This window comes from Acanthaster planci, linkage group LG04, assembly GCF_054643075.1.
Source record: "Acanthaster planci isolate LZ-2023a linkage group LG04, COTS_SCS, whole genome shotgun sequence".
Classification (NCBI taxonomy): Eukaryota; Metazoa; Echinodermata; class Asteroidea; order Valvatida; family Acanthasteridae; genus Acanthaster; species Acanthaster planci.
This window is the reverse complement of record NC_141780.1, coordinates 6,153,067-6,180,313: the sequence shown is the minus strand read 5'-3', so window position 1 is coordinate 6,180,313 and position 27,247 is coordinate 6,153,067. Positions and strand designations below refer to the sequence as shown.

The 27,247-nt window shown below is 43.5% G+C and overlaps 3 protein-coding genes across 5 annotated transcripts; all 3 read right to left on the bottom strand.

The window, feature by feature from the left end:
* Nucleotides 1-7,093: 7,093 nt before the first annotated feature.
* LOC110974199 (5-hydroxytryptamine receptor 2B-like) lies at nt 7,094-8,301 on the bottom strand. Its single transcript, XM_022225658.2, has one exon. It carries the CDS (start codon nt 8,191-8,193, stop codon nt 7,105-7,107), a length of 1,089 nt encoding a protein of 362 aa, XP_022081350.2. The 5' UTR covers nt 8,194-8,301; the 3' UTR covers nt 7,094-7,104.
* Nucleotides 8,302-14,202: 5,901 nt separating this feature from the next.
* On the bottom strand, nt 14,203-15,282 carry LOC110974200 (G protein-coupled receptor moody-like). Its single transcript, XM_022225659.2, has one exon. It carries the CDS (start codon nt 15,280-15,282, stop codon nt 14,203-14,205), a length of 1,080 nt encoding a protein of 359 aa, XP_022081351.2.
* Nucleotides 15,283-17,725: 2,443 nt separating this feature from the next.
* Nucleotides 17,726-26,923, bottom strand: LOC147799330 (uncharacterized). 3 transcript variants are annotated; one of them, XR_015424970.1, is made up of 3 exons: nt 26,442-26,923; nt 18,247-20,284; nt 17,726-17,875 (listed from the first exon to the last, which is right to left on the bottom strand). XR_015424970.1 is itself a non-coding variant. In XM_087135281.1 (2 exons), exon 2 carries the CDS (start codon nt 25,423-25,425, stop codon nt 24,328-24,330), a length of 1,098 nt encoding a protein of 365 aa, XP_086991407.1. In that variant the 5' UTR covers nt 25,426-26,070; nt 26,442-26,923; the 3' UTR covers nt 24,093-24,327. The 3 variants fall into 3 exon arrangements, 1 of the variants encoding a protein (XP_086991407.1); XR_015424969.1 differs by lacking the exon at nt 17,726-17,875 and having other exon boundaries at nt 17,890-20,284; XM_087135281.1 differs by lacking the exons at nt 17,726-17,875; nt 18,247-20,284 and adding an exon at nt 24,093-26,070.
* Between the last annotated feature and the right edge of the window lie 324 nt (nt 26,924-27,247).

Below are 27,247 nucleotides of genomic sequence, written 5' to 3'. Positions count from 1 at the left end.
CGCGTTACATGCCTTTTCAACCAATAGGGTGTCGTGATTTGCTAACTGCGCGCGCGCGTCAAGCTGAGGAATGTGCGTGTGAGTGCGGTGCCACCGCATTATGTCGTCTAATCGAGTTGGTCAAGAGGTCCTGTCACACGAACGATGGAAACACACATTTGCGATATTTGGCGCCGAGTATGAGGACAAGTTGACGCTGTTAAAATGTGATGTGGAGTCCCCTGGAGGCCCATCAAAGCTATGTTGCTGAGCTTGAAAAATTCTTGATAGATCCTAAGTTCCCCTAAACTACCTAGCTCCTAAAGCCTTACGAGACCAGCCTATTTTATATCGCTCTATTTGGAAGGTACTCATTTTTGTTGCAGCTGAATAAATCACAATTTTAAGAACCAGTTTTGATCCGCTCATTATAAGCAGTACATTACACATGAATTTGATGCTCATGTGGGCCATGCATAACACATTTCCCTGTGTACACACTCCCTTAACTAGATTGTCCCATTGGGGTCACAAAGATGAAGCAAGGTCACATTCAATACGCCACATTGTGGTTTATAACTCTCCCAGCCAAATCTCAAAACATTGACTGGACCTGCCTTCCCTGGCCAATGTCTTGTCTTGTGGGCAGTGGCGTAAGTAGGGCTATTATGTCAGAGGGGCACCCGGGGATGCACTAGACTTTTTTCAAGGGAGCACCCAATGAGCTGCATCAGCGGTTATTCGCAGGGGGCACGTTCCCCCCCTCCCCCGGTAAATATGCCACTGCTCATGGGTCGTGATCTGTGCAACCTGAGGAGGGTGTAGCTATTGCCACTTGTCTTAACAATTTTTGCCAGGACTGTATTAAAAACATCATCATTCTGATCTACGGTGTGGACCTGTGATCAGGTCTCTCAGAATACTGCGCTCACGAACGTCATGCAGTACTACAGCACTGCAGTTATCACTGTATTAAAAAATACGAGTAGGCTGGCATTGGAACTATCTGCCAATTCGACGATAATTAAGTCACGATTAGTTATGATGTGACAGCTTTCATCTTTTAGCCTTGAGGGTTAAGCCTTGGCCTTGGTCTTAAGGCTTGTGGGTCAAAGCTTGGCCCTGATAATTAAAAAACCTTTGCTCCAACACTGGCTTCTACTTGGACTGACGTTTGTGAAACGGCATAAAGGATGACGGACAACTAAAGTCGGAAAATTCATTTCCCCTCTTTTTCTGAGTAGGATTTTGGCAGTCTGAATTTGTAAGTTTTCATGGAAAGTATAGATGCAATCGATTTGTTTTAATGCAAACCTTCAAAATGCACCTTTCTGTCTTAGTTATCCTTACTTCCACTTTTTTTTCACTATTTTCAAAGAGTGTGTCATTGCCTTTTGTGCTTTCATACTAACGAGTATTTCCATATTCATGAGCGCAACTGTGATGCTATCCCGGGAAGAAAGCCTCGATGTAACATTTAACTGTAAAACAAAGTGACTGATAAGAAAATGCGAGTATTAACACTAACATTTTGAGCAAAATGAGATTGGAATATCACCTTCACTGAGTATTGGTTATTGACGCCATCTTTTTCAAAAGTTGAAAAATATTTATAATGTCAAATAGTCAATTCGGGGAGGAATCCAGTGAAAGGTTTCAAAATTAAAAACAAAACATTTTGATGTGTCCTCAAGAGGGCGCTCGCACAATATGACGGCGTGCTCATTCCTACATGTGCACTCTCATATACTCGATACATTCAGTACGTGTAAGCTATTTGGGTACCTTTTTGGATCTTATGGCAGACCACTTTAAATTTACATCTTCCAGAAAGAAAAGCTACATGTTACATTGATTTGTACACAAACAACCGCTGGTTTTATATTTTGCTGTTCTCAATGTCATGTTCTTTGGTTATTGATCGTTGATACGTGGCAATAAGCCATTGAGCAACCTTTTCGATAAGCATGTTTTGGGTTCATAGTTCATAACACAACTTCAGAGAAACTTATAAACTTAGTAAAGCGTTCCCGAATGATATCACAGAAACAACGACCTCTGTTGTCCAGAAAAGCATGAGCAATTCAAATGGTTTAAACGTGCGCTTCTAAATGCACTAACTGAAAAAGGATGTAATTTTTTTTACATAATAGACAAGCATAAAGTTGCGCAAAAAGTGTGGTCAAAAAAATTTTATCTTCTAAACGTTGAAATTTCCGCGAATCAAACAGGATTGGTTTCTGCAATGGTCAAAGTATCAGACTTCACGAAGAGGTCGCGTTCTCTAAAGATGTGCATTTCCAATCTGAATCATAATTGTGTTCAGCTCGGATGAGAGGGGATATGGTTAAAAGTCGGATTTGGGTCGGATTCAGATTGCTACTGTAGGTTATCGGGTCAGATCGGACTAATTATCTTATCCATAGTCCGACAAAATCTGACTTTGTTTTCGACACGTTTAAACTCACCGACTTGTCTACCCGGTTTTGTTTGGATCATTTACAAGTTTTTCTCCACTGATCCGGTAAATGAAACCCTGCATCGGTTGACACGCTCCCTTGTATTTATCGTCTTTTACTTCTCTGCAAGAAGAGTGCTTGACAAGATGTTGTCAAAATCCAAAATAATTGTTTATATTCCCAAATATTCCCAATTCCCCAAGTCTGTGCAAGAAACATTTAAAAATTAATTGGTTGATAAAAAAATACCTTTTAGGATTATTCCAAAGGAGTTGTCGTCGTGCCTTAAGGTTTATAAAAGAGAGGGGAAATGAGATTTGTCACGAGCATCGATAGGGCCACATCTCATTTCCTCTTATACTGTTTGATTTTTAATATACAACTTCACGGAAGAGGTCTCTGCTCGCTGATGTGTTTCAATACATTCTGTAATTTTTTATGACCCGCACAGAGGGAATATTTTGGTTGATGGGCAGACTAAAGTATTCAATAAACGTCATTTTCAAAATTCCCCATCCCTTAGGCCTATGCCCTTTCACACATGCCAGTCTGAGTACAAGCCAGTTTTGGAACAAGATTTTGATTCTCAAGGCGAAGACTTTGACCCGCAAGCCTTAAGACCAAGACCAAGGCTTAAACCTCAAGGTCAAGGCCCTGCAGTGTAAAGATAAAAGCTGTCACGTCATAACTAATCATGACATAATTATTGTCGAATTGGCAGATAGTTCCAATGCCAGCCCATTCGTATTTTGATTACAGTGATATAAAATCTGTGAGAGGTGATAAGTACAATGAGAACTGCGTGACGTGTTCAAGATCACGGCGTGGAAAGTGAGGTAATTTCCCGAGCGCAGTATTCTCAGAGACTTCATCACCGGTCCTCACCATAGATTAGAATCATGATGTTCTACGATCCTGGCCGAAATTGTTGGGACACTTATCAATAGACATACATGTGTGGCTACCCTTCCCAGATCCCTCCATCCCCCACTCAACATGTCATTTCATTCCCATCGAGACCCAACACTGAGAGGAGGGCCGGGTCCAATGAGATTTGGCCAGAATTGCTTTAATTGGTTCACGGTTCTGTATGCCGTGCCGTTTGCCTTGTATTTTATGGCATTTTCTGTGGATAAAAATGGCACTTAACAACCGTTAAGTATATACTTTGCAGCCACAACTGTTTTGCAGGAGTGCATCGTAGACGATGCACCATGCCATTTCTGCCCATGTGCAAAATACATGTAATTAGTTACTGTGAAGGTCCCATTTTGCTACTGAAATAACTTACAATACCTTTGAATTTGCCGAGAAATGCAACGGTCATCCACCAAGAACCCTAAAAAAGAAAGGAAGTGAGAAACTCAAGTTCTTTAGCGATGTGGCGCACCGTTGTCATGGCATCCTAAAGGCCTTAAGCATCGCTCGTGAAGCCGTTTTTATTTGAGGACGTGTATCGCTCTGTTCAGCAAAGGAGAGGTAATGCATTTTTTTTCTTTTTGCACAGGGTCACAAAAATGGTATGCATTATCTGTTCAGTGTCCCGAATACTTCAGCTTGTTGGCACTGTTCGTTACGTCAAATGATTTTTGCTTTGTTTGGCGAAGTTATACGGCCACTTCAAAGACGTTGTTTTCATTAGGCCTTTTTCATGCACAGGAACTCGAATTCCGATATTAAATTGGATGCCCACGAGGCACGGATTAATTGTATACAAATGGCAACATTAAGTTTCAGTCGGATCAAAATTAAATGTAACGTGGGTTACCTTGGGGGAAACCTGAATGGGCCGTGCTTTCCAATATACGGAGGTTATCTTCAGCTTTTCCGGCAAGAATGTGGTAAAACCAAAAGCTTTACTGATTGGGATCGGTTTCATTCTCGAAACGTAGGAAATTAAGATCATAAATGAAAATAAATCAGCATCAATCCTTTAGCTCACTCTATTCAATCCCAGAAAATTGTCTTGTGGGTTCTGCGCCCAGGGACATGGGGGGGGGGGAAAGCGTAGTGAGGGAAAAATGCAAAAGTTATGCGGTGTTGACCAAGCATTCAGGCGCACGGACTCCTGAAATTCGCAAGGAATCGCAGTTACCGGCTTCCATATAGGACTCTTCTGGGTCTCGGGTTCCCGGCCCACCGCACTTCCTCCCTGCCCATCCATTTAACCCAAAAGGGTTCGAGCGACCATGCAAGGGAGGAACGAGACAGGCCCCTAAGCCCTGGCCGCCGAGTCGGCCATACGTCTCGAACCTGTACTAAGGCGCTCACCTGGACTTCGCGGACAGTCCCAGCAGAAGAGCTTACCCGGTAGGCTAAGGTACTGTTGGTATTTGACGGGGTGAATTAGAGTCTCTTATAGCTACTTACTGACCCAAGCGTTGGAAAAATAAAAAGCCACCACTGGGATTCGAACCCACCATGTAACGATCTGATAACCGCAAACTTAACCGCTAGGCCATTTCAGAGATGCTACTTTTCGCTGTTCATATTAAGCAGATAACAAAACCATTAACCTTACTGCGCAGAATGTTTCCGTGTAAAGACTGAGTGATTAAGACGTTACTATAGTGCATCACGTAACAAACATACACATCAACACACAAAAATTTTCGTCAATGACAGCTCCTTGGTAGTTTTAAATGAGCGCGCATCAATATGGTCAAGTCACCGGCTCACGTCTGTTGACCTGTCTACATGTCTGATTTCTTTGCTAGTGTTATGTGAATGACACGCCATTTTCCCCTTTTTTGGGGGGGGGGTATTTCTTTCGTTTTCTTTGTCAGCATAAAATGACAGCCGAAGCTTGAATCAGGAACCTAATTCTTCTTCTAAATTACACTGTTATTTTATGCGCTGGATCTAATCTGTGATGTATAGCTCTTCAGATATGGTTGAACAAACACTTTTCCAGTCATGCTTAGTTCATTTTCAACATGTAGACCACAAAGTGTATTTTCAATTATGTGCAATGTTGATTTGATGTGCTTCTTCGTATTATTACTCACATTTTCTTATCAGTCACTTTGTTTTACATTTTAATGCTATGCTTTAATGCATCGAGGCTTTTTTCCCGGGAGAGCATCACAGTTGCGCTCATGAATATGGATATACTCGTTAGAATGAACACAAAAAGGCAATGAAACACTCTTTGAAAATAGTGAAACAAAAGTTGGAAGTGAAGGTAAATGAGACAGAAAGGTGCATTTTGAAGGTTTGTATTAAAACAAATTGATTGCAGCTATCCTCTCCATAAAAAATTTCAAATTCAGTTTGAAAATCTAACTCGAATAAAGATGGAAGATGAATTTCCAAACTTTCATTATCCGTCATCCTTTACTCCATTTCACAAATTTCAGTCTGAGTACAAGCCAATGCTGGAGCAAAGCCTTCGATTCTCAAGGCCAAGCTTTGACCCGCAAGCCTTAAGACCAAGTTCCAAGGCCAGCTTATTCATATTTTTATTACAGTGATATTAAATCTATGAGAGGTGATAAGTACAATGAGAACTGCATGACGTGTTCAAGATCACGGCGTGGAAAGTGGGGTAATTTCCCGAGCGCAGTATTCTCAGAGACTTCATCACCGGTCCACAACATAGATTAGAATCATGATGTTCTACGATCCTGGCCGAAATTGTTGGGACACATATCAATAGACATACATGTGTAGTTACCCTCCCCAGATCCCTCGATCAAACGCTCAAAGTATTTACTTATTTTCGCTTCCAGAATAATTCTGTCGCTTAGTATTGAAAGAGCAGTTGAATTCATCCAATGTGTGCCTGTCTCCGTCCATGGATGAAATTAGATGGGTCCACATATTGGTAGTGTAGGTATTTCGATTCCTCCAGCCCTGGGTTTCTGGACTAGAACGGCAAAGCCGCCATGGCTCGCTGCTTGTTATGAATTTGAAAGAGAAATCCACGTTATACGAATATGGTTACTAAATTAACTCTCGGTAGAGGGGGTGGCCTCTCAAGAAAATACTAACCAAGCTTCATCAAAATTTGTTACAAGATTGGTTGACATACGACTGCAATACAGATGTCCAAGATATTTATCGACCTTAGCAATAAAATCTATTGTACTCTAGGAGAAAAAAAACCTAGGAGTTAGTGCTGCATGTAGGCTGTGTGTTGAAAGGCGCATGTCGTTTTAAAGTAGATCAACAAAGACCACCAACAAGGGAGATACAGGTACAAAGGCTTCACAGTTCTTTACAGGAGAGAGGAATGCCTACAGAACGTGGCTTCAGTACAGTCAGACTAGACCTGGATGATTTTTATAAGCAGTGTATTTGTGAGTTCGATGGATGGTGCACAATTAAAATTCCTTTAAAGTACAGTTCTGCACTTTGTATCCAACCCAATCATGCTATCTTCTACAATTCTACCCCATCATCTACCCCCATCATCCCATATCTACCATGTCTACTTTGACTCCATGCACCCCTAATTCCATCTATCTCCAATCCCACATCGATCTTATCTTTCAGCGTAGATAAGAACACCTTCCCTTGGGTGAGAATAAACAATAAAATACTGGTTGCAGAATTTCGCCTCATGTAAAGACTGCCTGATCTAGGCTACAAAATTAGGTTAGAAGCATATGGTAGCCGCTTGCCAAATTTTAAGTCGGATGGGGGGAGTGAAACATTAACTGCTTCAGGGAAAGACTGATTTGTTGTTGGGACATCGGCACCGGATCATGAATCGTAACACCGGCCGGAAGTGTGGATGCTTCGCAGCATAGATGACTGGACTGATGCAGCCATGCGAGAAAAGAACGAGTGTGCTATAGAGATGGACACGGTGGCTGTTGGTAATCGCTGTGATGGTGATGGGAGTGAAGCAACCCACAAAGGCAATCACTACGACAAGGAGGTTCTTGGTGACTTTCAGCTGGTCGCTCACAGTACGGCTATGTTGGCAGGAGCTCTTGGTGCGTCGAGAAGACACTGCAGGGCTGCTAGAAGCACTGAGTTCGTGATCACCATTACTGTCGAGTCTTGACGCGAACGACGGGTCAATGCTGACTGAAGGATTCCCTGCAGCCGACTGCAGGCAGATACCGGGTTGTCGGCGCACCTTGAAATGCCGTCTGACGTGACGCCAGATAAGACCGTACGAAACAATTATCATGAAGAGAGGTACCGGGTAGAAAAAAGCAATTTGAATCTTTTCGTAATCCTCAGCTCTTAGGTGAGTTTCAACGTCGGCGCATGTGCGGGTATCTGGGTTGAAACCGAGGCCTCCGATACCGCATGCTGGCGGCAATATAATGCAGCACACGGGAACGAGCCAAGAGCTCATGACGAATAGGGCAACCTTCTTTGGTGTGTACAGCCAATGGTAGATTGCCTTGGGTCTGGTGATCAATATGTACCGGTTCAACGCGATATTTGCAAGGGTGAACACGCTGCAGCCTTTGGCGATAAAGACAAGACCAGCCGCTGCCATACACGGGACGTTGGACTGCAGCGGGTAGTCCGACGTTTTACTCACCAGACCCGGCACGCTCCACAGGACAGCAAAACCAGCCAGGCAGTCAGCCACGCTCAGGTTGACCACAAACACGTTGGTAATGTTCTGGAGCTTTTTGGTTCGCGCCACCGCAACCAACACCAGGCTGTTACCCATGATTGTCAGGGCTGCCAAGATTAAGAGCCCGACGGCACAGAAGACCAGCTCTGGGTAGGTGTATAAAGCTTTTGGCAGTTCTGAGGAAGGGTATGGGGTTGTGAGAAGCGCCATTGTTCTTCGAGCTTCTGTTTCTCCGGATTTCCAATGTTATCCTGTTTGCTCAAGGCCAAGGTAGAAATTGCTCTGGATGTTATCACAAATCCGAGTTGACTGTGTCATTCCCCGTCAAAATCAGCACCCAGCACTTGGGAATCAATCCTATTTGAGAAAGCAGCTTTACTATGAATAATCACTGACATTTATTTCACTTTCAATTTAAATTCATTTGAGCTTCCTTCTTTCATTTTTTAAAGCAGTTTATGGAATTGACCCAAGTGTACAGGCATGAAACTGGGAAGTTAAATTGAGAGGAAATTCCCATCCACACTACCAATGTACAGCAGTGTGTTAGAAGTACAAAATGAGGATATTTTCTCAGCCAACTAAAAGATCCAACTCTGAATGAAATTCGTCTTGTAAAAATCGACGTAAAATGGTTCACGGGAACTATATATTTAATACCAAATTTAAGCATTTTGCAAATTTATATTCAACCGGAGCTTTCGTGCACCTGTCATGAAAACGTGAGTATCAGTCCAGCTCTAACGCTTACCGCATACAGGGAAATTTATGTATTTATCACTGACATGAGTGCTAGCTTGTGAGTTGTTACTTTCCGTGTCTTGTATCCGTGAACGCTCGGCCGTCTCTTGAGGCCTCGGTTTGACTTGTCCGGATGGAGTTTTCCTGGCAGCGCCCCGTCCAGCTTGGTCCGTTACGATGCCAGCAGAAATAAGATTTGAAGAAGTTTGGTTGTAGAAATAAATTTAAAAACCACTGGGAAACTTCAACTAGACTCGTGCAAGGCAAAGAAGAATCGCAGATTGAGCATGAGTACATTATCTATACTCCATCCTGTCTCGACTCAGTATTCCAACAGCGCATGCCCAGACTGAAACTTGTCCCAGGTCATTCGGGAACCGTGGCAAGCAGGCGCCAATGTTTGCCCTGTCAGCGCAGCCACACGCGCACTTTGTTCCTGGAAACCTTTTCTTTTTGAACTGGCTCATTACTCTACACATTTAAATACACTTCTACGTAAGGGGGCTGCAGAAGGCTACTTCTTTTTTGGAGCTGAAAAACACGTCTTTCAAAGTCAGACGTTGCACATTTAACTATTAAATATTGTTCAGGTTTTGTTTTTAACCGAGATAGTGTACGATGTCCTGATATAAACCATAATAAACATCTACATTGAAGTTGTTGCTGTGATGAGAATGTTATCTTTGATAATTTGTATAGAGGTGGGTGATGAAATCATTAGAATTTAGGAAGAAAGAAATAATCGCTTTGCGCTAGGCTATATGCAGTTGAACACCGCAGACGCCATGCTAACGCTGCATGCCTGCTGTTCCCTGATGGCCAGTACAGCTTTTAACATAGCGGATAATCGCAAAACAGATTACACAACTCTGATTTATTTTTCCCATGTAAAATCAGCTGCGCGATTAACATGGACACTTGCATTTAGTTTGTGCACGTCCATCTGCAGAAATGGCAATCAACACACCCACACTTACCTTACATACCTATTGTGGACATTCCTTTCTTTTCGTGCAGTTAAGAAAACTCAGTGAAAATACTCGTTTTTCTTGAACTGGGAACACGATTTTCAGCTGGCTTTTTGTACTTTACTTCCTTGACTATTCTTCTTCCTTTTAAAAAAATACTTACGAAACCATACAAATTTGAAGTTTTGAAAGTGATGAGTTGTTGTTTATTCACTTTAATGAGCTGTTCAAATCGTTTTAAATTGTACTGGTAATTGCTGAAAACATCAGTTGTAGTAAAAAAAGTAAAATTTCACACGAAAAGATTCTCAGTTACATAGTTTTTTAACACAATGATGCACATGACTCTAGAAAATGACTCTATTCTTAAAACTACAGTAACTGCTAACTAACAACTCATATGTGGAACTCTCTCGAAGATTACATTTACACTACTTGGCTTTTGGAACATCGACACCAGATCATGGATTGTAACACCGCTTGACGCTTGACTTTATTCGAAATTCTGGGCTTAAAGGCTGACTGCCCGATTGATTAAAGGAGCGGGTATAATTCTACAGTTTGACTGATTCGGAAAAAGATTCGGAACTCCGGGTACCATCGGGCCGAACACCGTCAAAAAGATCGGATGCTTTCGAAATTCGGAAGCTATCTGAATTCGGTGAAATGCGGGTGCGGCACTCGAAACCTTCGGCTGTTTGTTGTCGGGGAAAATGCATTCGAATGTGGAAAACGTTAAGTCTGTCAAATTTCATTCGGATTTCGAAAACATGTTAGGTCTGAAAAAAATTTACTCGAATCTTGAAAAGATATTAGGTCCAAAAAATTTAATTCGTATCTTAAAAACTTGTCAGGTCTGCAAAATTTTATTCGAATCTTAAAAACATATTGGGTCAGAATAATTCATTCGAATCTTAAAAACATGTTAGGTCCGTAAAATTTCATCATAAAAAGATACATCAGCTACGAAAGATTTCATTCAGTTTTGAAAAATTAACTCGAAAATTCAAAGTACGGTCTGTTTAAAAAAAACATTACATTAAATAAATCGATTTTTAAAAAAGCATTACATTTATCGGAAAACATGTTCTGATCTTTTTGACTGTAATTCTGCTCGTAACCCGGCACGCTCCACTCGACAGCGAAACTCGTCAGGCAGTCAGCCACGCTCTGGTTGGCCACAAACACGTTGGTAGCATTCTGGAGTTTTTTGGTCCATGCTACCGCCACACCAGGCTGTTACCCATGATTGTCAGGGCTCCCAAGATGGAGAACCCGACGGCACAGAAGACCAGCTCTGGGTAGGTGTGTAAAGCTTTTTGCAGTTGTGAGGAAGGGTATGAGGTTGTGAGAAGCTCCATTGTTCTCCGAGCTTCTCTTTCTCTGGATTTCCAATGTTATCCTGTTTGCTCAAGGCCAAAGTAGAAATTGCTCTGGATGTTATCACAAACCCGAGTTGACTGTGTCACAACGCGTCAAAATCAAGAACACTGAGCTTACGTTATCAATCCAACATGGGGAAGCAATTTCTTTCTCAACAAAACAATAGCTGATTTTTTTTTCACTTTCAGTGCCTAAAATTATTGTAAACTTCCCGATCTCTAGGTTAAACATTGGAACTTTTAAGACCACTTCTTGGCCTCGATTCAAATACCCATGCATGAAACTAAGAAGCCAAAAATGAGGAAAGTCCCACCTGCACAATACTGCGCGGTGAAGCGCGTTAAAAATACAAAACGAGGAAATCAACTCATCCGGGGAAATTGGTTTTGGTTTATTGGTTTGGATATTGGTGTATTACTTTTGACTTTTTGAAAAATTTATATCCAGTAGGAGCCTTTTCGTGAACTTTCTCCTAAAATTAGCTAGATTAACCTTTTCTCTGATGCTCATCGCACAGGGACGTTTGTGGGTATGGTATGGTTTGTGGTCAATGGTATGAGCGTTAGGATACCAGTTACTCAAGCTGCTTCTAAGATACAAACTTATACGCCTTAATCAAAACAATGTAACACTCTATATAATCAACGACCTTTGCAACGACATTTGTTTACTACACGACTTACTGTTCAAACTTTCAACTTAATAACATAAGGAAATATGTTGCGTGACTCGTAAATCTCCCGCTCAATGACTAAACACAACAATCTGCAGTGCTAACTTCGAGGAGTGCTTAGAGCAGGAACTATTTCAAGAAGAACAGGATACGAGGGAAAGCTAAGACAAAGAAAAAGAAAGTCCAATGCACAGACCACGTTGTGTAATTTTACTTCGTTTGTTTCTTTTGAGCAAACAGTGCACTCATAATCCTATGAAGCACAACACTGCTAATTTTAATCACTTTCAGTTTTCAGTGTTTCTATAAATATATTGAACTATATTAAGTACTTAGCCGCAGCTTACTTTCCTGTTGTCATTCTAGGATCGGTTGTTAAATGCAATACAGCAAAATGTTTTTAATATCTACTTTCTCATTTCGTATTCAACAGTGTGTATTCTCCATATGGAATGCATTTCATTTACTGACAGATTATAACGAAGCCTGATTATCAAACTCAAAATGCTACCAATTCAACAAAGAAAGACAAGAATCACGCATGTCTCTGAATTCCAAAGAGTGAAAATTCAGATCAACAAATTCAACATACACAGCCTCTAATAATATGACCACGAATTCGAGTGAAATTTCGACTCTCCAAAATCGAGATTTCCCTCAAGTTCCCACTGAAAGTGGTATTTTTTTCCAAACTTTGAAAATCTAAATTCAGAGAAATTTCCACGGTAAATATGGTGTAGTCCTTAGCTTCAAACTTTGAAGAAAAAAGAGTTCCTCGTTTCCATGATGTGATATGACATACCTCAACTGGGTTAGTTGTAACTTAGGCCTACAGTGAAATAACGTACGCGTGCAATACTTTATAGTGGTAGCTGTTTACATAAAAATTTGCTCCCAAGAAAAACTATACTCCGTTCCATCAAAGCAATCCTCCAACCAGGATTAGCAACCGTCACTAAAATGGCACAACGCTTGTGAACAGGTGATATACCACGTCACGTGCCTTATCGATAAATAGGATGTCGTGATTTGCCAAAATGCACGCGCGCCTTATAAGTTGAACAATACACACGTGGCGCCACCGCAGCAACGGTGTATACTCGAATGTAGAGTTCCCATTGTTTTAACTTTACCTCTTTTATAGAGGTTGTAATAATTAATTAATTGAGAAGGACAGCAACTCTGAAATTGAGATTTTTTTTTTTCTTAAGGCCTAACAAATACTTATTTCTTGCTTGGACATCAAGACGCGATGTCAATGGCAAGTAGTGTGAAGGGGAAATCATCCTCGCTGGTACTGTTTTTTTCTGGAAGACGGATCACTGCATGCCCTTGTCTTATATTTAACCTACGCGTAATAAAAGTGGCGCGCCTTTAAATGTTGGCCGATAAGAAGATATATAGTCTGAACCAAATACCGGGAACGTTATTGAACCGCTACATATTTGCATTAGGATCGCATTTCAAAATCATCGACGTTTCTTGTGAACTATGATTTGAAGTCGGCCATAATGGTAAAGAATTCTTTATAATTAGAAGCAGCGAAAACGCAACTTTGAAGGTTAGTTATCACCAAAACTTCAGGATACATGTTCACTCTGTCAGCATGAGGTGAATAAAATTGTGGGCGTGCACTGGGCCACAGTCTGTCCTTTTCTGTTAGAGTTGCGGTGGGTCATTATTTCGCTGAGGAAAAATAATGTTATCAATCAATTTTTTTAATGAAAACTCCAAACGCGGGTTTCCGCTCTGAAATGAAGTTGAACTTACTGGCATATAATAAGCAATTCTGTTATTAACATTAATTTCATCGCTTCTGTGTTACTATTTATACTCTTCAATTTCTGTTTAATCCGTGCTGAACAAACGTTTCTTTGCACGGGCTACGGCAACCGGCACCGGTGTGGAGTAGACATTGTTAACTATCGTCGTTTATTGACGACGGTGGCCAACATGAATTTTTACCGAATCATTTAAATTAAGGAGCCATGCAATGTGCGTTTTAGGTTGTTTTTGCAATATTCCTCTGCGTTCAAAGCTGCCTGCCATTTCAAGGTATTGGTGCCCACCTTTTTGTATATATATGCCTGTTTACGAGCGAACGTGTAACTTCATCCAAGGTAAAGACCACAGAGTTCCTGCTGTCTTTGACTAATTAAATTTGGACATTTTTCCGTCATGTTGCATATTTTGTTTACTTTTTATACACGGGAAAACAAAACCGGTAATGTGGATGCGTGAGGACCGAGCCTGTCTCAATGCAGACAATGGTATTTATTAAAGTAATTACAGTTTAAACTTCATTGCTATGAGTTTGCTCCTTACAACATTATTCAAGATAAAAATGTTAATGGCGCAATTATTTCAACAACCAACTGGCTTAGTTCTGCCTGGCCATGGGGTGAGGGTATAAATCAAACGTTTTGGGTGTTTGGTTTTGGATAAGGTGCAGGTTCATACTTCCTGGCGTTCGGAACATAGGCAACGGGTCATGGACCGCAGGGTGGGTTTGAAGTATGGATGCTTGGCGGCGTAGATGAAGGGAGTGATGCAGCCATGGACGAGCAGGATTAGTGCACCGTACAAGTAGTAACGTTTGCTGCCGGTAAACGCCATGATCGCGATAGGGGTGAAGCAAATTATGAACGCAACCACTACGACGAGGAGGTTCTTGGTGATTGCCAGGTGGTCTCTCTTGACGCTGTTCAAATGACGACACCTTTTGGCGCGTCGGGAAGACATCGAAGGGCCGGAAATGCTACTGAAGTCAGGTTCATCAACACCGCCAAGCCTTAATGACGTGGACCACGGGACAGTGCTGACAGCCGACTCTGCCGTTGGCTGTAAGCTGATGCCAGGTTGTTGGCGCTTCTTGAAATGACGTCTGACATGACGCCAGATAAGAGCGTACGAAACAATGATCACAATAAAAGGTACGGGGTAAAACACAGCAGTGCGTATCTTCGTGTACACTGCAGCTTTAGGAAGAGTTGTCAACTGTTGGCAGCCGCGGCTCTCCAGGTCGAAACCGAGGCCCCCGATACCGAATAAAGGTGGGATAACCACAGCGCACATGGGAACGAGCCAGGAGGCTAGGACCATCAGTGCAATCTTCCTGGGTGTGTACAACCTCTGGTAGGTGGTCCTGCGCCGAGTGATCAGTATAAACCGATTCACGGCGATGTTTGCCAGGGTGAACACGCTGCAGCCTGTGGCGATGAACAGAAGACCGGCCGCTGTCACACACGGAATGTCGGATTCCAGCGGGTAGCCTGGCGTTTTGCTCACCAGACCCGGTACGCTCCACAGCATAGCGAAACTCAGCAGGCAGTCAGCCACACTCAGGTTGACCAAGAAGACGTTGGTAACGTTTTGGAGTGTCTTGGTTCGGGCCACAGCAACCAACACCAGGCTGTTACCGACGAGTGTCACCGTGATTAGGATGGAGGCGCCGACGGTTACGAAGACTAACTCGGGGTAGGTGTATAAAGTCTCGGCTACCGACGCAAAAGTTGAGTTCGCCGAAAAAGCCATTGTTCCCCTAGTTTATCTACTTGGTTTCTGACTCAAGTTGTATCTTACAACGTCTTTAAATAAGTGGAACGTGGTTTCATAGATCTATAAAATGATCTCATTGCCGGCCATCAGCACTTGACATGAATAAATCATTCTTCGGGAGAAGGTATCGCTGTAAATTAGTGCATTTCGAAATATCGAGATATATGCACAATTCTTTCACTTTCAACAACTGACATTTATGCAAACAAGTGTGGCTTTTTCCAAACTTCCTTCGCTCCAAAGAAACACGGGTGTAAATCGACTGCAAGAGGGGAATAGAGGGTGTCTATTGCCCCCCCCCCACGTTTCTGAACTGAGGATGTGTGCATTTACGACCTCACCCCCAACACACTCATACTTTGTTTTGCGATTGGAAACCTGAATTGTGGATTTTGGGGTATTTGTAACTTTCCAAACAGAAACCGTTTTTAATAGCAACGAAATCAGACAACAAAGAGGAGAAATTGTAACGTTTTCCTTGTAAAATGTTTGGCTCATTTCGGGCTTTAAAAGGCACGTTAAGTCTTCTCCGGCCTTATTCTTCAAGAACCTAACCGGCATTACAAAGTAGCTTAAATAGTAGAATAAACATATTGTCACATGGTAGTAAAATAAAAAAGAATGACATGTGCATGTCAATGTTAAAATTTTATTCCATCGTTCATCAAACCGCTACGGAGCCTGGAATCAAGCGGCCGGGTGGAGATCTTCAAGAGTACTTACCTAAAGGTATAACGAAATATTTCAATGGGCTTCAAAATTCTAACAACTAATATTGGGGAGACTGATTTATATTATTACCTTGGAAATGTCAAGAAACACTCCATTTTGAAGTCCTTGTTATGCAGGTAAACGTGTGGTTTGCGTCATTGCGCCATCCTTTTCACAAGCATGAACACGAGTATGTCAATACGTGTGAATGGTGCTGTTTCCGTGGTTAGTACCTGCACTAACAAAGGATGGGTACTAGACTTTAGTAGAATTAAACTATAAACTAGTCTTTGACTTACACCTTAATTTGAGCTTTTGCAGTGTTGCTAAAGGGCCGAGGGGCATTCAGAAATAATCCCAAACCGGAATTAATAATTTGTTTCCACCATTTGACATTACTTGTGTGTGCTCAAAATCAGTATGTTCGTTTGGAACCCAGGGGACCAATGAAAAGTATTTCACGTACCGGTATACTCTTGGAATTAATTCCGGTCACGAAGAAATATTTTGAGTTCCCGACGTACTTTCGAACACATGAACATCCACTCTACTCAGTGTCCAATTACACTGTAACGACGTTGGGCATTTTGTTGTTTGTTCTTGTTGTTGTTTTTTTTTTGGCCATACAGATAAGACAACGGCGTTAATTCTCTCCTGATGTGTGAGCAAACGCGTTTCATTTTACCCAACGGGAAAAGCACCTTTACAGTGTACATACGTTCGAACCTGCTGCCCTCAGCAGAAGCTCCTCTTTATGCATTGGTTGGAAAGGGCCATGCTGTTCGGGAGTTTTCATTTTGCTGGTAACTACGCTGGTAGCGACCTGTAACGCGTGCATTTCACAGTCGTTGGTGAACCAGCGAAGTGCAGTTCCGACCAACGGAGCCTCCGTTGCTAAGGAAAAAGCGCCCTCTCTTGGTCCGGCTCGAGGCCCATAATGCTTGGGAATAACAACTTCAGCTATGGAATTAGCCACTTGCACATATGCAGCCACACACCCGTACGCGTGCGTGTTGTTTCTGGCCACAGCCATGCAGTTAATGTCCATAATGCTTAGAAGCATTTTTGTTCAGGCCATTTCGATTGGCGATTTTCTGATAGTGACGCCCTTACTGATCCCGAAATGACTGAAATAACTACGACTTTTTGTAGAAGCATTACTTCTCCTATTGAAGGGTTCTGGAAGTGTGCGGCCAGAACTAGAGGTCAACTTTCTGGCTTCTTTTTCTCTGTCAGCCGTGAGAGTTTATCAGTTAAATAAAATAAATACAAAGAAAAGAATATTGTAAGCGTTCACTTGATTTTTTTTGGGGGGGGGGCACTGGCTCAAATAAAGAACTTGGAATAACTTTTTTCTTGAAAATGTTCTGGAGCAAGTCCTTTAAACGGCCGTACTTTTTTCCGACACTATTAGAAGGAATTTTATGAATTCTTGCTATGGCATACATGACCTGTGACAAAAACCTTTCATTTTGTCAATTCTCGGGTTGGCTTTACCAAAGTGAAGGTTTCCAAGAAGTGTAGAATTTCCAAATATGGAAATTTTATTTGTTCAGAGTGAAATGTGTCTTTTGAAACCTCTTTTCAAAAGCAAACAATCACATGTATTTCGACACATTATTTTCACAGAAAGTTTTGTGTATGCCTGCAGTTAATTTCAGTTCCGGGGTAGTATAAACCAACTTGGGCTTGCAAAAATATGGAACTTGTAGCGGCAGCGCTTGCGCGCCCGCTGGGGGCGGACCCTGACGATCCGGAGGGGGGAGACTGATCTCCCGGTAAGGGATGGATTGGATCAGCTTGTAACACAGGTCGTCAAATAATCACCTCCAATTTATTCGTCAATGGAAAGAAAACCCTATAAATTAATACAAAAAGCACGAACCCTAATTAATTACATAAGTGCTTTAGTTGATTCATGGACAATAATTAAACAACAATGACATCAATTGCAATGGTGTACCGCAATGGCATGAGTGCGTACTGCTTATACATATTACACATAATACATAGAAGCGAATATGCTATTTAAGCTAACAGCACAACCCAAATTTCTATTCACGGTGGCTTTGGGGCTTTATGCAAATGCACTGACCACGTGACGGTACAGCGCGAAGACGATGTACATGTCGAACGTTTATAAGTGACCATAAATGGCAACGTATAATGGATGAAATTACAAAATACCGGCGCTAGGATATGCCAAATACCCCCCAAACCCCGACTCACCCAGACACCACGGGTTGCGAGACCTACAGTGGTCTGCAGGGCCCAGCAACTCCAAGGGAACAGGCTGAAAACTGTCCGAAATGGTCCCGAAATGTTGCGCTGTCTCCACCGAGATGGCCACGGAAAGAAAAAGGACTAGACGTGGTCGAAGGGTCGGTAACGCACACTGGGCAGACCGGCATATCCAAGCGCGGTATAAATAGTAAAAATGTTGACAATGCCCGTAATTACAATAAAAACGAATCCAAGCGTTTTAAAACAGATAATGAAGTCGGTGGAAGGTATTCCGGCTAAATCTTATGTTGTCATGATAGAAATTAAATGGAGCTAATTCCAATAGAGGCGCAAGGCCACGTCAACGTGAAGGGTGAGGGGACCCTCTCAGTTGCTATGCAACAACGTAAACATTGAAAGGATCTTAAAGGCGTATTCCATGTGCATGTAGATTATACATGATAAATATACGGGCAACTCCCCACAAGTTCCCTACTTTGACACCATACGCCCCAGGATGGTGATGTTAACAGCATAACGCCGGGAATAGCCTCACATAATATATCACTGATGTAAGATAAAGTTTGGAGACATAATACCAAAATGGGATTCCCCTATCAAGGGTAAACTTGTCTAAAATGATTTATCCTCAAAAGACACTCATTGGTGATCACTTAACGGCTGTCAATCACTTTTTTTTTTTTTTAGTACAAAAGTATAAAACATGTTAACAACATCCGATAAAAGTGATGCAAAAGAATGCGTGATCATCGGTGAGGCACAGCCTGTCTCTTTTTCAAGAGTGGACACCTTTGATCTTCTTCGATATAGCCTAGCTAAAAATCGTAGTTGCAAGGGAAAAATATATGTATTAGTTCTACAAACTAGTGAAAGCCATAGCGAACAATGGCCGCTCGGAGACCCTTGCAATACTTGTTCATACCCTCTATATTGAGGTGACAACCATCACTCAAATACTTAGGGTAGTTCACACGCTTCTGCGTGAACAGATACACGTTCTGACGTTCCGACCTAAGTCTCCTACTGAAGAGTGAGTTGAACCTTCTCGTTCTATGATTGAAAGTCGTCACCGCGACCTGTCCAGATCTAGTGATTTTAGATCGTTGTATTATAGATAGGAATACCACCTTTCGGGGTGATATCCCTCTACTTTCCAAAAAATCTAGGAACTCAAAACTCTTCCCAACTAGAACCTCTGGCGTAATCTCAGGGAGACAGAGATCATTTGTACCAATATCAAGTACCAAAACGTCAATGGAATTCAACAACCGCATCTTTTGGCAGTAATAATCAACATGATTAAATAGACGGTCATAACTCAAACCTGGATGACCCTCGACAGTCAAGTTAATTTCTGCAGCAAGCCCAAGTAATTCTTCCACGGACTGGTGTTCCTGACGGGCCATTCTATCAAGTCTTTTCACAAAAGAGTGTCCGAACAAATATACATTGAGCGGTTCAGACATTGCAAAGCCGTCGAAAAACAAACGAGGGCAAAATAACAAAGTAACAAGGGTACTTCAGAACTTGGTCTTAGGTGCTTAGTCTAACTCTAAACTACATGTACCAATATATTACATGTATAACAAACTGAATGCAAAAATATACGTACAGGCAAAATACATGTACTTTGGGCATACAATGTGCACCACCTAGATCAAATTACATAATGTACATGATCGAAACAGCACAAGCCCACTACAGCTCGACCAAGCTGACAAGCATGAATAAGGAGGTGGCAAAATGCCACTGTCCTGCTACACACAGGCGACCCCTCCTCTCAGCTTGCTAGAAGGCTTTGCAATGAAACTACAGGAACTAATTTAGGTGACTCCAGTAGGCAGGGTGCTGGATTGGCATTTCTGCCTCAGACGTTCAGAACGTCGCGGTCCAGTCGTTTCTTTGAGCTGGGGAACAGCTTCTTCACCAGAAGGCAACTCCGCAACGGACTTGTCAGCACGATCAGACAACCGCCCTGGAACAGCGATCAGCAGCTCATCCTCAGAGTCACCTGAAGTTGATCCTGTATCAGAATCAGAACAATCTTTTATGGTTGGCAACTTCTGAAATGGATCCCCTGACTGGGTGAGTTCCCCTCTAGGGTCAAGAACCAACATTTTCCGGTTCAGCCATCTTTCCGGACCTCCCAGAGCAGGCCTAACCGCATACAAGTCCTTCGCAGAATTGCGCTTCACGACTATGTACTGTTCCTCACAGAAGTGGTTGCTTAGCTTATGGCGATCTGTGAATGCACACCGCTTCACTAATACCCTGCTCCCAATCGGAAGAGGGCTCGCCTGGGCTAGCTTGTCATAGCGCTGCTTATTAGCCGCTGCTGCGCTGATCATACGATCCTTAACCAACTTGTGCGCACGCTTTAGGAATGTTGCTTGCTGCTGAGCAACATTCTCGCTCCAACTCTTGCCCGTATTGCTAATGAGCTGATCAAGAGGTACGAGAGGTTCCCTACCGAACATTAGTGTATATGGCGCAAAGCCCGTTACACAATGGGGTGTACTGTTGTACATAAAGACAAGGTACGGAAGCAGTTCTGGCCACTTGCTCCTACTGTGACTATCCAGCGACTTTATAAGACCACACAAAGTCTTATTGAACCTTTCGGTCTGCCCATTTCCTTGCGCATGGTAAGGGGACGTTCTGGTCTTCTTGATACCATACAAGTCACAAATCTCCTGTACCAGGTGACTCTCGAAATTCCTCCCTCTATCTGAATGGATTTGTGCAGGGACCCCATAACGTGTGAACCATTCGTCCCGCAGGACTCGAGCAACCGTAGGTGCCGTCTGGTCCTTGCAAGCTACAGCCAACGCAAACTTGGTGAAGGAATCGGTCATCACCAAGACGTCCTCGTAATTACCATGACCGCGGTCAAGCTTTAGGAAATCAATCGCCAACCTCTCGAGTGGGCGAAACGCAAGCAGATGTCTCATCGGTGGACGTACTGTTGGTGTTGGAGCCTTAGAGACTGTGCAGTGATAACAGTTACGGATGTGCTCCCGCACATGGCAACTCATCCCCGGCCAGAAGCAACGCCTTCTAATGAAATTAAGGGTCCTGCCAACCCCTTGGTGGCCCCACTGATCGTGTGACGCCTCAAGAATAACCCTTCGCAACCTCTTTGGAACTAAGAGCTGAGTCACCTGACCAAGTCCGGGGTCCTCAACAGACCTATATAGCACACCCTTACACTCTATCAAGCGTGACCACTCTCGGACCCATCCTTTTACCTCTGCATTAGAGCTATCAGCATCAGCGTGACCTTGCCCAGGGTCCCAGCGGCGATTCCAAAGACCCCACACAACTCCAAGGGCCTCATCTTGTTTCTGCATTGTCGCCAAGTCAGAGTGGGAATATGATGGGAACACCGAAGGTGTCACCAAGGGAGCGTCATCATCAGATGCGCTCACACCTCCTGCACAATCGGAATGGCCTGCTGAGGCAGGCCTCAGCTCTACGGGGACAGAGGTACTTTCCGCTGAAGTTTGAAACACACACGCCGCCCCAACATCAGTCACCTCAGGGGGATTCCGACTGAGTGCATCAGCACATTTATTACTTCGACCTGATCGATATCTTATCTCTAAGTCGAACGGGGCCAACTGAGCAGCCCAACGTTGCTCAGTTGCGCCTAGTTTGGCTGTCTGCAAGTGGGCAACCGGACTGTTATCAGTCAAAACCAGTGTATGCCTACCCCAAAGATACTCTCTGAATTTCTCTGACACAGCCCACTTTAGGGCAAGAAGCTCTAGCTTAAAGCTAGAGAGGTCGGAATAATTTCTTTCCGCTCCCCTGAGCCCTCTGCTGGCATATGCTACGGGGTGAAGACAACCCGAATCGTCGCGTTGGGATAGACATGCCCCGAGTCCCTTAAGGGACGCGTCAACTTCAAGCACAAAGTCCCTGTCAAACTGAGGGTAGGCCAAAACTGGTGTACTGCAAAGCGCGCTCTTCAAGGTCTGAAAGGCTTCATCAGCTTCCTCTGACCAAGGCAGGGTCCCCCTAGAGTTCCCTACTTTTTCTGGGGCCTTGCCGCTCAGTGCATGCAGGGGTGCTGCAATTTTTGCAAACCCCTGCACATAGCGCCTATAGTAGGACGCTAGTCCCACAAATGAACGAAGCTGATCAAGGTTAGTTGGAGTCGGCCAGTCTCTGACTCTCTCGATCTTGGTAGGATCTACAGCAATACCCTGGTCACTGACAATGTGACCAAGGTGGGTAACGGATGTGCGGAACAACTGACATTTAGTGCCTTTTAACTTCAGGCCATGGGTCTCAAGCCTACTGAACACTTTGTCCAACCTCCTTAAATGTTCCTCGAAAGTATCCGAGAAGACGAGCAAATCATCCAAGTACAATACACATTCTGAAAGGTTCATGTCGCCAAAGATCAGCTCCATGATCCTTTGAAAAGTACTTGGACTGTTGCAGAGCCCCTGGGGAAGACGAAGGAATTCGTACAACCCCCAAGGCACTCTAAACGCAGTCTTGGCTACCGAGTCAGGATGCATGGCTACTTGAAAGTAGCCATGCGCCTAGGTCGAGAGAAGAGAACAGCTTGGCCCCTCCGAGTGATTCTAGGGTCTCATCGATCCTAGGTAGCGGAAAAGCGTCCTCTATGCGTTTTAGCATTAAGACACCTATAGTCGACGCACAGTCCCAACTGTCCATCTCTTTTCCTAACCAGCACTATTGGGCTAGCATACGGACTCGCTGATCGCCGGATTATCTTACGGTCAAGCAGATCCTGCAACAATTTCTTCACCTCTGATATCTGACTTGGTATTACTCGGCGGTAAGGCAAGTTAATCAGCCTCTCATCTGAAAGGTGAATCTCATGCGGGGATCAAATTACAGTAGCCGAGATCAAATTGACCCTTTGAGAAAACATTCTGGTGCTTCCGAATCAACTCGGCCGCCGACAGTGCATCTGTGGCATTTAGACTCCTAAGACTAATACCAGGAGGCAACAAGAATTCTGTACCATCATGGAACACAAACAACTCCCCTTGCTGATCACAAGAACCCTGCACACCACCATGCCCAGGGGATTCCGAACCCACCGGCCCAGAACTTTCAGCATCAACATCCGTCACGTCTGGCACACCTGCCACAACATTGTGCACGGACACATGGAAGCAGTTATCAACAGAATCAACCACAACTTGCTCTGTCAAACATAGCATCACTCACAGTCCCTATATTAGTGGAAGGTGGAACTACCAATGGATTGGGGCTTGTATTCGCGACCAACAATGACAAATGAGGTCCATCCACCTGCTGCAGACCCTCAACAATGTGGCACGCACCCTCTAGATCACGTACTCCACAATGAATTTCATCCAAGGATGAACTAATTGGGTAAGGGTTGGACTAACATAAGTCTACCTTGCGGGTCGACTACAGACCCACCTAGTACACAGTGAATTTCTCTCACGGTCCGTGGTTGGATTGTCTCTTCACCACGTGTCAAGACATCAAATATGGTGGTCACAGGTTCCCTTACCCCTCCATCTGCACCAGCAGACGTCATGGATCGGAACCAACGAATGGCCAAATCCCAGTCCGAGTTTGGCCGACAGACCTCCAGAAACTTTGCATTGGATGCGACCTTCCTAAGAATGTTACACCCCAGCAAAACTGGATATTTACTACTCTTGTCCCCAGGATCGGGACAGAGTTTACTACTAGAGACTACAAAACTGGCACAGAACCTCTGGCCTAAAATCTCAACTTGTGTCTCCAAGTAACCCTCAAGTGGTATTTCGAGGTGATTCGCACCCATCAATTTGAAGAACCCACCCACATCATCCACCCACCCGACTACCTTAGCCAAATGGCCATGGTAGAACTGTGATGATATCATCGAAGTCTCGGCTCCAGTGTCCAAAATACACCTTGCCGGAACTCCATTGATCAAAATCACAGCAGTAGGACTGCTGGCAAAAAGCTTACGCCTGTCAGCTTCTACACAAACCCTACTTGTATCAGAAGTAATGGGACTGAATGTGGGCTCTTCATTAACACTTTCCTCCGACGTCTCGCCCTCTACGACGGAGGCGACATGTTTTCCTGAACATGTCTGTCAGATGCTTTTGCCTGGCTACCAGTTTGCTCTTTCTCTGCGCTAGCCTTCAAGTCGTACTCTTTCTTGAAGCACTTTTCAACTGAATGCCCGCTCTTCTTACAATAAGTACACTGCACAGGGGTTTTCCGATTCTTCGGAATTTGTTTCTGGTTTGCTTGGTCAGCAGTACTCTGACAAGCAATTGTGTTTGTCAACTTCTGTATCTGCTTTAAGGTTTCCGATTGCTGCTGCGTGAGGCACTCCACTGCTTCGCGCAGATGCTTCTGGCCCTCGATCAATGCAGTAAGTAACTCGTGATCGCCCCCTATACGCGCAGTCTTCGAAGAAGAGGTCACGGCATCCACATGCGGAGCCGCACCATTCATGTCAGGCACAGAACATGTCGGTGGGCATGTTCTTGCTGGTTCACCATCAACATCGCGCAAGATGTTCAAAGCAAGCTCCCTAAACTTGTAGAAAGGGAGCTCAGGGTTCTCATGTATAAGTCGACGAAGCTCGCGCTTCGTTAACACATCACGCGCACCACGCGTGAGTTGTTCCTTAAGAGCACTTTGTTTGAGTTTACCCAGTGCCTCTTTCTCACTTTGGTCTGTGGAAGCCGCTTCCATGCGGTCATATAGTCGCATGAGTACCCTACTATAGTCCTCCAGGCTCTCTCCCTCTAGTTGATTTCGGGAGTAAAATGTGCAGTTCAGTGACTGCACTGTCTCCTTGGTGCCAAATCTAGACCTAAGAAGAGCCCGAAGTTTGCTAAACTGGTCTTTTTCGGTCTTTGGACAGCAGCGAACTTCTTCTTTTGCGTCACCACCGAGGTGATCTATTGCTACCAACAACTTCTCGTCCTCAGACAAGCCCAATTGACGGGAATAAGTTTCAAGATCGTCAAGCCACTCAGTCAGGGTCGGGTCCCCAGATTTCCTTGGGCGCCCGTTAAATTTCGAGAGCTTAACCGTCGAGGCCCTCTGGTATTTGAGCCCTTTAAAAGCATTGGCCAGAGTTTCTGCCAATGCCTGGTTCGACTTTGTTATTACATCAGCCAAACCCTCAGGTGTCGCCATGGTTCTAGTCTGAAGTCAACTAAAGTCAAAACGTCAGAGTGACAAACAAACCACGTACGGGCCACCAAAAATAACAAGAGAGGCAAAACCTCTTAAAATGCAATCACCAACAGAGCTACGTACTAATACAAGCACTATGGTATCAAAATACATGTGCTGACAAACTGCTGGGCACCCCGGGCAGTTACAAGAAAAATGAGATATACAAGTACTCCAATAAACATGTAACATGTAACAAAAATGACAATTAAATCAGGAAATTGCCTTAAGAACACGCATAGGATTAAAAAAAAAGGCAGGCACTCACATGTGATTACCTTTACAGTAGAAAGTGCATTTAAGCAAAAAGGTGTTATTACACAATAATAATAACAAACTATAACCACAGCGTGTCTTAACAAAAAGCAGTCTCGTCCCTCATCACACGACGGTATCTGGGGTACAGTAACATCAAGCTCCACATTCATCCAATCCTGTCTACGACGCCAAGAACTTGTAGCGGCAGCGCTTGCGCGCCCGCTGGGGGCGGACCCTGACGATCCGGAGGGGGGAGACTGATCTCCCGGTAAGGGATGGATTGGATCAGCTTGTAACACAGGTCGTCAAATAATCACCTCCAATTTATTCGTCAATGGAAAGAAAACCCTATAAATTAATACAAAAAGCACGAACCCTAATTAATTACATAAGTGCTTTAGTTGATTCATGGACAATAATTAAACAACAATGACATCAATTGCAATGGTGTACCGCAATGGCATGAGTGCGTACTGCTTATACATATTACACATAATACATAGAAGCGAATATGCTATTTAAGCTAACAGCACAACCCAAATTTCTATTCACGGTGGCTTTGGGGCTTTATGCAAATGCACTGACCACGTGACGGTACAGCGCGAAGACGATGTACATGTCGAACGTTTATAAGTGACCATAAATGGCAACGTATAATGGATGAAATTACAAAATACCGGCGCTAGGATATGCCAAATACCCCCCAAACCCCGACTCACCCAGACACCACGGGTTGCGAGACCTACAGTGGTCTGCAGGGCCCAGCAACTCCAAGGGAACAGGCTGAAAACTGTCCGAAATGGTCCCGAAATGTTGCGCTGTCTCCACCGAGATGGCCACGGAAAGAAAAAGGACTAGACGTGGTCGAAGGGTCGGTAACGCACACTGGGCAGACCGGCATATCCAAGCGCGGTATAAATAGTAAAAATGTTGACAATGCCCGTAATTACAATAAAAACGAATCCAAGCGTTTTAAAACAGATAATGAAGTCGGTGGAAGGTATTCCGGCTAAATCTTATGTTGTCATGATAGAAATTAAATGGAGCTAATTCCAATAGAGGCGCAAGGCCACGTCAACGTGAAGGGTGAGGGGACCCTCTCAGTTGCTATGCAACAACGTAAACATTGAAAGGATCTTAAAGGCGTATTCCATGTGCATGTAGATTATACATGATAAATATACGGGCAACTCCCCACAGTACGATCTCTTAACATAATTAAGCAACAAGAACCATAGCATCTTCCGCGAACTCAGCTCTTCTGTTGGTTCAGGCCGTATTTTTGAATTTCGGTTTCATTTTTACAAACTGGAAGTTCGGAGAAGGGTACATTTTTAGACAAATTTCATTCGTTGAATGTGAACAATGCTGTTTTGATACCTATTTCAAAACAGATTGATGTTGATTTTAGTTAATAAATGGTAATATAGATCAACTTGGATTTGTAAAAACATGTCGGGTTATTTAAGACTTCTGTAGAGTAGCAGAAAGATCTTCTTATGAGCGTACAGCCGCTGGTAGCTAT

Coding starts and splice junctions, on each gene's coding strand:
- LOC110974199 (XM_022225658.2), bottom strand. CDS start 8,193: ATGGCGCTTCTCACAACCCCATACCCTTCCTCAGAACTGCCAAAAGCT.
- LOC110974200 (XM_022225659.2), bottom strand. CDS start 15,282: ATGGCTTTTTCGGCGAACTCAACTTTTGCGTCGGTAGCCGAGACTTTA.
- LOC147799330 (XM_087135281.1), bottom strand. CDS start 25,425: ATGGCGACACCTGAGGGTTTGGCTGATGTAATAACAAAGTCGAACCAG.